This window comes from Rissa tridactyla, chromosome 1 (genome assembly GCF_028500815.1).
Source record: "Rissa tridactyla isolate bRisTri1 chromosome 1, bRisTri1.patW.cur.20221130, whole genome shotgun sequence".
Classification (NCBI taxonomy): Eukaryota; Metazoa; Chordata; class Aves; order Charadriiformes; family Laridae; genus Rissa; species Rissa tridactyla.
In genome coordinates, this window is record NC_071466.1 from 24,481,694 (window position 1) to 24,493,989 (window position 12,296).

General features: G+C 39.6%; 1 protein-coding gene across 1 annotated transcript in view; it reads right to left on the reverse strand.

The window, feature by feature from the left end:
* The window catches only part of ATP8A2 (ATPase phospholipid transporting 8A2), a 309,064-nt gene that overhangs the window by 196,053 nt on the left and 100,715 nt on the right, over positions 1-12,296 (reverse strand). The window contains exon 25 of the mRNA XM_054188764.1: positions 11,070-11,242. Coding sequence (XP_054044739.1) covers positions 11,070-11,242 — 173 coding nt within the window. The remainder of the gene's footprint in view (positions 1-11,069; positions 11,243-12,296) is intronic.

A 12,296-nucleotide genomic window follows, 5' to 3' on the forward strand; every position in this document is an offset into this window, starting at 1 on the left:
ACACATTTGTTAGCTTGTCTTTTCTTAGAAGTACTAAGGAGAATTACTGGCAGAGAGAAAGATTTTTTTTCTTTTTTGAAGGATGAGTTGTGTATTGCTCCGCATAAGCAGGTGAGCATCACTTAAAGAGAAATGTTAGCAAATAGCAGACTGCAATACATAAGAGATCCTGAAAAGAATTATTTCTGCTGTCTTTGGGCAACTCTGCAAAGGAAAGTCTAAATCCCTCAAAAGCTTTCACACCATCAACTAGGGATAGTGTTTTGCTAAATCGGGCAGCCTTGATTACCCTGCAGAATATTTACTCACATACCTGAAAAGACAAGTCTATAGATCTTGCCACATTTCAGGTATGTAAGCATGTCAAAAAAAATATGCATAAGCCACTGGAGCCAGTGCCTTTTCACCTTTCTGTTCATATGAATAAACCCCAAGAGTTTGCTTCCTATTCTAGTCTGTTGAATCAAGTCAGATTTACTACATTTCTGTCAAGCATAGCTTTCTTTTTCATTACCATGACTTCAGAGATATGAACAGCAAAGAAATAAGTTTAAGCCTAGCGATTCTGTTCAGTGCAAGGTCAGATTTTTCCAAGTACCCAGTATGGATTCAGCTATGCTCCTACTGAACTTAGTCACACTCTAGAATCATAGAATCTTCTAGGTTGGAAGGGACCTTTCAGATCATTGATTCCAACCATCAACCTAACACTGGCAAAAGCCATCACTAAACCATATCTCTAAGCACCACATCTACCCATCTTTTAAATACCTCCAGGGATGGCGATTTCACCACTTCCCTCGGCAGCCTGTTCCAATGCTTCATAACCCTTTCAGTGTAAAAGTTTTTCCTAATACCCAATCTAAACCTCCCCTGGTGCAACCTTGAGGCCATTTCCTCTTTTGTCCTACTGCCTGTTACTTGGGAGAAGAGACCAACCCCCACTTCTCTACAACCTCTAGTCAGCTTCCACCCACACTAAGCACTTTCGGCAACTTCAGCCAGAGCCATTTTAACAGTTCAGTGTCCCACATATTACCACGGTGTACTTAAAGCCCAGAGTTCTCATCAAGTTAATTCCCTGCAGTACTAAAACACTTGCAGAACAGACTGATCCTGCCTCCGTAATTTTATACCTGGTACTTTTAACAGTGGAAAATAATATTTAAGCTGGTCCTGGGGATAGAGCACAAGCCTTCGCTGGATTTTACAAAAGGACTGATATGACAGTTGGTTTGAGTGTCTTGTTTCTGAACACAGCGCAGCACTATATACTCTTTAGATGCCCTCGTCTTATGTACATTCATGCATCTGGGCATTAGTGAAGCTCAAACATTTAATTTGGGAGAAAAAAAAAGTATTTCAATAAGAGCAATGAGTATCCTCAAGTCTTCTCCTCCTGTGAGAAGTTTTGAGATCTTTTATGACTACTCAATATTCAGACCAGAAAATTCAGAATAGTAAGCAATGATCAAGATGAGGGGAGTTACCTCTTCCCCTCCTGACATTCTCCAAACCATTAGAAGGACACAGAAAAGGAAAAATACTTCCTTGTAGTTGCAACTTGGTGAGTAAGGAGAGATCTTTTCTATGCAGCCAGAAGCCTTTACAAACCAGTTGCAAGGGCAGAAAGGCATGAGACCCTTGGCCTCCATCCAGCCTGATGGACCAGCAGGGGATTCCTTAAGACGAAACATTTAGTCACTCCCGGGCATGCAACATACTGTTCCAGGAACTCAGGAAAGGGGTATTTGGTGCAAGAAGCCATAAGAAGTAAGAGGACTATGTCAAGAGTCTAATTGTGCCAGAATACCTGAACAGGAAAAAAATCTGCATTACAGACTCTAATGGAGAACCAGAGTGTCTGACACTGGTGTGGTGGGAAGCTTCAGTTGCGAGGACAGTTAGCTGCAGTCAACATACATGCTTTACCACATTAAGTGTTCTTACCACATACAAAAGCATGTACACCAATGAATGCTTTGTGCACCCCGTCAGAGACCACATATTACATATGCGACATAAGCCATCTTGAAAGAACTCAAACATTCTATTGGACAGCTAAGTTAAAATGTTAATTTATAGCTGCACTGGCAAACTGGAGGGACTTGGGTAAGCCCAGGGTCAACATGCACCATCTCCCCACTGTAAAAAAAACAACCAACCAACATAAAAACAACAAAATCCAAACACCAAAAAACGCCATAACCACCAAACAAACAACTCCCACCCCCAAAAAACCCCTACAAGTTTTGTTTAAAGACAGTTGAGATTACATTTATGCTTCCAAAATTACTTTTACAAGACAGAAGGCTAAAACCAAGGCTCACCAGTAGTTAGAGCTGGGTTTCACAAGCAGGACCTTCCTCTGGTACCTCTGCGTTGAAACCTGGCAACACTTAGCATTCACACTGACACCCTCACAACAGCTTTGAATAGAAGTGAAGAGTATCATATTCAACAGAAAAAGCAGGGGGAATTTCAGTGAGAAGGAAGTGATTGTTCAAATTGGAACTTGGCCAGAATATAGGGGTTAACACACTAACACTTCTGGAAAGAAAAATATACCAGTACTATGAGTTTCTCATGGAACAGAAGGTATTCCAAACCACAGTTTTATCTTTCTTCTAAAATACCATACGTTCCAGCAGCGTAGTGTTTTCTCATGTGCAGTATCTATGGAATGTTTATTTTCCAATTTTGGAAGTGTAGTGCTAAACATAGCATTGCTGGCTGCTCCTGCTCAGAAACTGAAAAGACTGGTAGCAATTTGGACATGGTACTGTAGTATGGTGATGAAACTGATACCAACACCATTTGGAACGGTTTGTGAGAGTTACTACACCACTGCTCAAGACAGAAATTTCACCTGCATTTTATGAAATACATCAAATGAAATACTAAGATTCTGATCACCTAAATAGTAGGCTCAAATGCATAAAGGCAACAAATGAACTTTAAAAATAACAGCTAGAGTAAACAGTACTTGGAGGAGAAACTTGTTAGTTTTTATCAGAATATATAGTATTTTTCCTGAAAAAATTGTTTCCAAAGAAAAATAAAGAAGTTAGTTGCTTTCAGCTGTATTCATGCCCTTCCTCCAACTTTTTTGAAATACGTGCTAAGTGAATTTGCTGGTAAGAATGGTTACAGAAATAGAAAGTTCAGGTGAATGCAGTAAAACATTTCAGAAACAATTTTTTCATTCATAATCATAGTTATGGGCATGAGAAGTTACTCAATTGGTCATCCAGTATAAAAACAAACCCAACACTAAAACAGGTACCCAATCTGGACTGAAGCACACAGGTTCAAAAAACACAATACAAATTTACTCAATTAACTACGCATTTTTCATTCATAACTTCAAAGAAGCAATCATTTTGCCAAATAGTGAATGACAGTGGAAACTGGAGTAGTTGTTCAACTTTGTTGATTACTTTGAGATTACTTTGTCCAAATTATTTCCTCATCTCCAATACACAACAAGAAAAACAGTTTTAAGTATAGTCATGGTCACAACAATGGGATTACATTAAGCAAGTAGATGTTTGGCATCATAGCAGGAATCATTTAAGTTCAGGTTGTCAGGCAATTGAATAGTTACCCTAGGGAAAGAGTGACACATGCTTCACCTATGTCATTTAAAAACCAAACAATACCAGTCAAAAGAGTATCTTTAACTACTTTTTTAGTGCACACAAAAGTAATCCTAAGGAAGTGAGTGATTCACAGATGTTTCTGATAAGAATCTGATAAGAATTCTGATAAGACTACTCTGAGTCTGGAACGTTTACCTTAGTTTATGCATCTAATTAATAAAGCAATGTTTTGGAGAAACATTCGCACACTTGGGACTAGAGTCAAGTCTTTGTTTTTCGGGATCTTAGTTGACCAGACAAGTGACTGTAATTAATAGTAATTCTTTTTTCCCCTTTAAACACTAGCTATGTGTTTGAATGATTTAAACTAGTGAGAGTAAAGCTCAGGAACATTCATAGCTCAGGACACCAATTAACAAGAACAAACAGAAGCCAGAACATTCAGCAGAAACTCACTCTGACACTGAAAGGACAAGATAATTACCAAAATTTTTAAGACCAGCTTTTTCAAAGTTTGCTTATATTGGCTTTCCAACACAGAATTGGTGGCATTTTGCAAGTTTACTTAGCTCTTGCAAAGCAGCCAATAAGCTTTTAGGAAGAGTAATCATAAGACAGAGTCCCAAGATTGCTTTACATACACACTGGACAGTTTAGGCAATCATTTCTAATCATCTGTGAGTATTCTTTATTCAAGAGTGCAGAGAGCACCACATCATGCTGCAACCGAAAACCTCCCTCCCACTCCAATTATCTACAAACATTAAAGCTGCCAGAATGGTTCTTCCCTCACAGTTTTCAAAGTCATGAGATGAATACTGCTGTCATAAGTTGTCAGAAATAGAACAAGAGAATGAGCATTGATAATTTGGTAGGTGACAGATGAGGGAAAACATAAGATGTACATATAGGAAGATGCAACACATCCATAATTTTCTTTGGGACTAATTAATGTTACAATTGGTTTGCATGCTCTTAATCAGAATTGTGTTGCAATTTTCTGTCACAAGAAAGGGGATCTTATCTAATGAAAGGCAACAAGGTACTTCTTTGATTTAATAAATACATTCTGAACGAGAGCACAGAATAATCACTTTGTCAAATACGAACACCAGCAACAATATGAGACTTAGGGGCATAAATACTTAAGAGGTATTCCAGATGTTCATTTTGTGAGCTATATTATTAATGTCTCCTCCAAATGATGATGGAAGACCAGAAACATCTAAGCTATGGCCTTACAACTCAATGCTGAGACAACTTTTCTATCTCCTCATCTCTCTTCTCATTACCTAGCTGACGAAGTGACACTAACAATTAGCAACAGGTATTTTCCATAGGCTGCTTTCTTCCTTCTCTTCTCACACTTTCTGCTTTTAATTCATTGAATCTCTTCCCTTTCAACACCTGAGCAGACGCTAGTCAACGGGTAAGTTCATTTCAGAACATTTAGCGTCTATTCTCAGAGCTCACGTCCTCACCCCACCCACTCTGCATACTGTTTGAAATAGCAATACAAGCTGGGAAACAGGGGGTTTTGTTGTCCTTGGAAGGTTGTTTAAAAAGAAAATATGCATTTTCTGGGCTTATTTACTACTTTTCTCAGTTTCTAACCATTATTGCTACAGCTCCACTATTGCTTAAGGTACTGAAAGCAATAGTTTGCGTCACAATCACCTAAGAAAGTTAGTTGGTGAGGCTGCAGAAGTCCTGCAGTCACTCAGATACTGAGCAACAATTGCACATCCTTCATGCCTAAAAGCTAGTAAAATGATGCTGATCTTGTAGCTCTGAAAAGGCAAATGCCCCTGTGCAAACAGCAGAGTCCATCGAAATAGCTGTTGCTGGATTTCCTCAATTTCTGTTCATGCTACACCACTTTATAGATCTCTGCAGAACAGGACATCTGATGAAAGCAAGGCAGAAAAGCTGTCAGATTGTACAGCAATTGAGACTTTTTTTCTTGGTGTTCCTGTTGCCTGAACTTTGTCCCAAGCCAAAACCCAGCAACAAGATAAAATCTCAGTAAAAATAAACTGCTCAAAACAGACATTTTGATATTTTACTAATAGAACAGGCTACAGGCTGATGAAGTCATCATAGCTTCATTGAATTCCCCATGGCTATACCAAGTTTCACCAGCACAACATGAACAGTAGCAGCAGATGAATACTGCATTGAAAAAAAAACACACAACATGAAGGAGAGGAGGTGTTCTAATATGCAATAAGTGTAGGAAAAGAGGCTGGTCAAAGCAACTTCGTTACCTTTAAGCAGGAGGTATGTCATCAGATCCAGTGAAGCATCAGTGTCTTTTTAGAGGGACAGAATAGAGCAACGGGATTTCCCTGGACAAGCAACTTTTCACAACTTGCTATGAAATAGCTAAACAAAACTAGCCTCTGCTCCTCCAAATTATACACAACGGATGTTTGAGGCAAGTGATTACCATCCAAATACCTCATCCCAGCTGATGATCTCCATTTACGAATACAGAAGTTCCAAACAGTAGCTCTGAAAAGCTCAAGACGGGGTGGTGGTGGTGGTATGTGTGTTTCTTTTGCTACAAAGTCCCAAACTCTCCCAAAGGGCATCAACTCACTGTTCTCTCAGTTGAAAAGGGCTGCAGGATCCAAGTGCAAAAGCTCAGTTTAACATTCTTGCTCTGCAGATACACATGTGGAAAGAGTAATACTCCACTCAAACAACATCCCATTACCTTAAGCAGTATAGCAGAAATGGTCAATAATATAAACAAAAGAGCAAAAAACCACCCTGAAGCAGCCCAATGAGGGATGTTGTCCCAGCCTCATGCCACACATCTCTCTGGAGATGCCTGCCTCATTGTGCTTACATCTGTGAGAGAAGTCAAAGGAAGGACTACTTCTGCTGTCCAACAATTATTTGCAAGTATTGAAGTAATTATAAGCTGCTTGGAGTTATTTAATCTATAAAACGCCAATGAGTAGCTTCTTCCTGATGCAAGTCTTGTTAATATGGCACTAAACCCATACAAAGGTAGGGTCACTGTCACCTACAGAAAAGTTCTATTCAACAACAAAAAAAACATTCCCAAAGCATATGAATTCATGAAAAAGTATTCCCGAAACACTACATATTTCAATTCAAGGCAAGTCTTCAGTAGAGAGCTAAATATCCTGCCTAACATGCAAGTTACATACTTCTCTGCTACTTTTATATTTAAAGGCAAAACCAGCAATCTGCTGTGCAAACTAGCTTTCTAAGAGGTATAAACACTAGATTACTTATAAAACTCCATTTTGTTGTTAAAAAAATATATATCTCACTTCTACCTAAGCCTTAACATTTTGCTGCTCTCACAAAACATCAATAAAACCAGGTCCTTTAAAGGAACAGTTGAAAACCAGGCAGGCAATCAACAGCTCAGATCTCATAAATGAAGTCATGAGTTCAACTGCCTTCCAAACAACATTTACTTCCACTGAAAAGTAAGTTTTGCTTTCTCTTAACACACTGACATCCCAGTCAATGTGAGGGAAGATAATAACATCTGTCAGTCTCCGGAAAAACTTTTAACAAACAAGGCTTTTGGTTTGGTTTGATTTTGCAAGCTTCAAAGTCTCCCGAGGGGTGTATTTTCCTCCCCTGTGCCAGTTGCCTGTTAGAGACACTGTAACAGTGGGGGAACTTAACCCCATCAGAAGATACCATCTCTCCCTCTTAATGCAAAATGAGGCCAGTTTTACTACAGTTTCATTTTAAGAGATTACCCCTGAGAAACAAGTTCAACTACAGTTTATGCCTAAAGCCCAGCAAATGAATATACAGTGTATCTTAAGTATATTTTTAAAAAAAAAAATCTTTGAATGGCAAATGCAGCTGAAACTCCCCAGAGGAGATGAAAATGTTGTACTATATTTATGAAATATTAAGTCCCACGAATTTATGCTATGTTGAGAATAGCAACAGAACTCCTCCTAGAGTGGTTAAACATCATACTGCTAAGTTTTAAGACCCAGATTCCCCTCCCAATTAACATTTTTGTTTGAAGACTGTTTAATTTGAAATTTCCTCTTGCTATGCCAACTACATTTTAAACTTCACAGGAAAAAGTTTTAAGTGCACTGTCTTATTTGACACACAGAGTACCATTTAAAACAGCCCAGAGTAGAAAAAAAAATAATGTTTTTCTTTCTTCAGTATCAAGCACCTGGCAAGTAAATGGAAGGTTCCTGCAAAGCCTTAAAGGCTATTAAAGGCATTCCTCTTTCTCTCTGGGGATTTTAAACTCAGTTATTTTCATTCCTCTTTTTAAGCCTATGAAATTACATCATCTTCTCCCCTTTGATTTACACTTTACGGTATTTTTTGTGCATTGTTCCTCAATTTGCTAATTCACTAATAATTAAAGCTGCTCTTGGCTTAGTCATGAAATAATGTGAGAGAAAATGTTTATTATTACACATCTCTGAAAAACAGGACCATTCATTAACTTCAGTTAATTACATATATTTATGTAGCATAACTTTAATAATTTACAGTTCATTATTTGTTTCAGCTACATAGGTCTTTGACCTAGCTTGTCAAATCTTTGAGAAATAAACCAAAAAACCTGCCTTGGAAGGATCTCTCTACCAAAGCATTGTCACAGAGTATGAAAGTAAGAACTTTCTGTTTGCTCAATGTTTGTTAACTTCCCCACAAACACAACAGTGTAAGTCTACAATGCTGGGTCAATTCCCTTCCTGGGCACTTGGTACTCTCTAAGCCCAAGATAACTGCACAAAGGAGGGAACACTGACCTTCTTACTGGCCCTACATCTGGGCCTCTTGCATTCAAGGCAAGATTGCTGCAATTGTGTGAGCTCCCTCTTGTAGAATGCTCTTGTTCGTTGCCATGAAACAGCTCTAAAGTGAGACACCCTCCACCACCACCCCCAACCCGAAAAATATAAAATCAATAAGTAGTAGCTGACAGTAGCAAAAAAATGCTACTGAAGAACTGATTTAGGAAAGTCACTGCAGTTGACAACCATTTAGAACAGGACTTGAGAAAAGGACAAAGAGCCCCATCTGGGGGGAAGAAAAAAAAAAAAAAAAAGAGACATTGTCCCCAGTCACAGAATCCTAGAATCACCCAGGTTGGAAAGGGACTGCTGGAAATCAGTTAGTCCAATGCCCCTGGCTAAAGCAAGGTCAGCTAGAGCAGGTTGTCCAGCACCACGCTATACAGTCGGGTTTTCCACAACTCTAAGGAAAGAGACTCCACCACGTCTCTGGGAAATCCATTTCAGTGTTTGACCGTCCTCACAGTAAAACAGTGGGGGTTTTGTCTTCAGATAGATGTTCATGTGTTGTTGCATCTTGTCCTGTCACTATGCACGACAGAGAAGAGCCTGGCTCCCTCATCTTCATTCGCTCCTACTAAATATTTGTACAAATTAATAAGAATCCCTCTGAGCCTTCTCTTCTCTGGGCTGAACAATCCCAGCTCTCAGCCTCTTCTTGTGTGAAAGATACTCCAGTCCCCTAATTATCTTTGTGACCCTGCACTGGACTCTTTCCATTAAACATGTTTGTATCTTATATCGGGGATCCCAGAACTGGATGCAGTATTCCAGATGCAACCTCACCAGTGCTGAGTGGAGAACGATCACCTCCCTCAACCTGCTGGCAATGCTCTTCAAAACGCAGCCCAGGATGCTGTTGGCCTTTGGTTTTTGTGTTTTGTTTTTTTTTTTTTTTTTTTTTTTTTTTTTTTTTTTTTTGTTTTGGTTTTTTTTGCAGCTAGGGTGCATTGCTGGCTCATGGTTACCTTGTCCACCAGGACCCTAAGGTCCTTCTGGACAAAGCTGCTTTCTAGCCCCAGCGTTTACTGGTACACAGGGCTATAACTCCCCAGGTACAGGACTTTGCATTTCCCCTTCTTGAGCGTCACAAGAATTCTCTCTCAGTTCTTCAGCCTGTCAAGGTCTCTCAGAATGTCTGCACAACCATCTGGTGTGTCAGCCACTTGTCCCAGTCTTGTATCATCTGTAAACCTCTTGAGGGCATCCTTCATCTGATTGTCAGGTCATTAATGAAGACATTGAAGAAGTAGCCCCAGTATTGCACCCTGCAGTACACCAGTCCAAAAGTCCTAGCACTTGGGAAGAAACTAGTCAAGGGATCAAAGAAGCCAACAGGTTCATCTATTTCAGGTGCATGGAGACTGCAATTGCTTTTGACATGCAATATTTGTATGCTAGTATGCACCTATAAAACGTAAGTAAGGATGCAAAACAGTAGTACAAGGACTCCACGTAGTCATTCCCCACAAAGCAGGTCTTGGTTCTAGGATGCAGGTAAAACTTCCTGTCCATCTAAACCAGCAATCCCTTCAAGGTCACAGTTCTCCCCAAATACCAGCAACAAGCACAAATACGCAGTCCTCAAAGCTGCATAATCTTTCAGAGTTAAAAATGATGCAGCCTTCCTGCTATGCAGAAAGTAGAGCAGGCCAGCTTTTGTTTTTCATTTCCTTGGGGCTCCTATTTCCTTTTTTCTGAAGTAGTCATGACATGAGACCACATCTGTGTATGACTAAATCCACAAGCAAGTGGTACTCTAACATTCAAAATAAGGCAAATTGCACCATTACGCACATTCTTGCATAGCATACATAACTGGTAAGTCAAGACAACGTAAATTTATCCAGATTTATCTGCCCCCTTCTCTAGAGCTGAACTGAACAGTCACACAAACTTCTTGCTACCCAATTCCTATTGCTTACAAATGAACACACCCGTACCACTCCTCCTCAGTGTCTACTATCATCAAGCAATCAGGCATAATGTTTTCTCATGATCTTTCACTGTTTTATAAAAGAGATTGGACTCAGTTGGGACTGACTGTGGCAGAGGGAATTGCATTATTAGATGACGCTTATTTCTATTGAAGGAATCCCTTCCTTCTCCATAGGAGCAGGAAAAGGAGCTACTACCCAAGCTGCTTTCCAGCATACTTATAAGACTGCTTCCGAGAGCTAGAAGAATTCTACCACCAGGAGGGAACATGCAGCTGATTGAATGCTCACCTCAAAAGTGTGCAAGCTCTACTTCCACACTGTAGAGCATCCCTTAGGACAGAAAGAACTGAAATCTTAAACTTGGCCTGTCCGTCAGCCTTATGAATGCTTTTACAGACCTGTCTGTAGTATAAGAGGAATACCTCTCTACAGTCCCCCTTTACTGCTCACAGAACAGCCTCGCTTCATAGTGGTTCCACAGCAGAGAAATAAATTATGTTATCAAATGGTTCATCCCTGCATCTTGCCTCCTCTTGAGATCATAGAATTGTCTAGCTTGGAAGGGACATTTAAGATCATTCCCTACTTCTATATTTCCTGTGACCACTCTAAACAAGAAAGGAAAGTTAACATACTAGATAAAGTTTCACAGGCTTCGTTGCCCATCTGTTACCAGAAAGAGTCCCAGAATTTCTTACCTGCAACAAATGACTGCTTTACAGGAGAGTGCCAAGTCCAGAAAGCTCTGCCTGACTTCAAATGAAAGGGCATACTTCAGTGTGTGGCCATCAATAATCAGAGCAATATCGTTTTCCTTGCCCAGCGACTCCCCCAAATTGGTACAGTGTTGAGTCAGAGAGGCTCTTGTTGCCTGAAGAATAAACAGAAAGAAATCACGTTTCTTCCTAATATAAAAAACTGCATCCATAATACAGCAAGGCATCTCTGGACTATGCAACTGAGCACGGTATACACACACCCAAACGAGGACTGACATGAGCTAGTGTGTTAACAGGACCCTACGAAGACATATTAATTTGGGTCACAAATCAGGAAAAGCTGCATCCACTTACTTAGGAACACATGCCTTGTTTCAGTGCAGACTGTGGCATCTTCACTACACACCCCTGCATGATGCATGTGCCCACAGTAGTTGTGATACATCCTCTTCAACTGTACGGCAGGTATAACCTAATGCCTTTCATGGCTTTTGACACCATTCAAAGTATTACTATTTATTCAAACAGTATTCCCTACCCTAAAAACATTTTCACTGACAGCTGCTGCTGGGAAAAAATTAAATAAGTCGAGTGTTCATGTTTCACTGTCACCCCAAATATTTCAGCCCTCGTACTGCAGTGAAATTCATGCTTAAAGCAGTCTGTTCCATTCCCATGCAGGTTAGTTTAACTATCAGTTCCAGCTGAGTTAACCACTGATAAATGGTGCAAATTCACTCATGATCTGAAGTGTACGCACACTTTTTGACAGAGGTGGTCTTGCTGCACAGGACATAGGATGGCAGAACATGAAAAGCAGAGACTTCAGAACTAGTCAAACACCACTTTCAGGTGACAAATGATCGCTAACTGCTGGATTATATAATTTTTTCAGTTTTTCCCCTTTGTTCAAAAAAGTATCAGTGGCATACAGAAAAAAAATATTGGTTTCTGTTTTAGCAAATCCTCACCCACTTTCCAGTCTAGTGTTCTCTCCCACTCATCTTAACCAAAAAGAGGAGAAAATGCACTCCCACTCATCTTAACTGTGTACTTTTGAATAACTGTGCTAAACTGTCACACATGCTTCTGCTTATTGACATGTAAAGGTACTTCTTTTGTGATCTGTCTGCATTGGTTTAAGTAAAATATATATATTTCCTTTATATGTAAACAAGAAAAAAAAACACTAGAAGAGAGTTATAG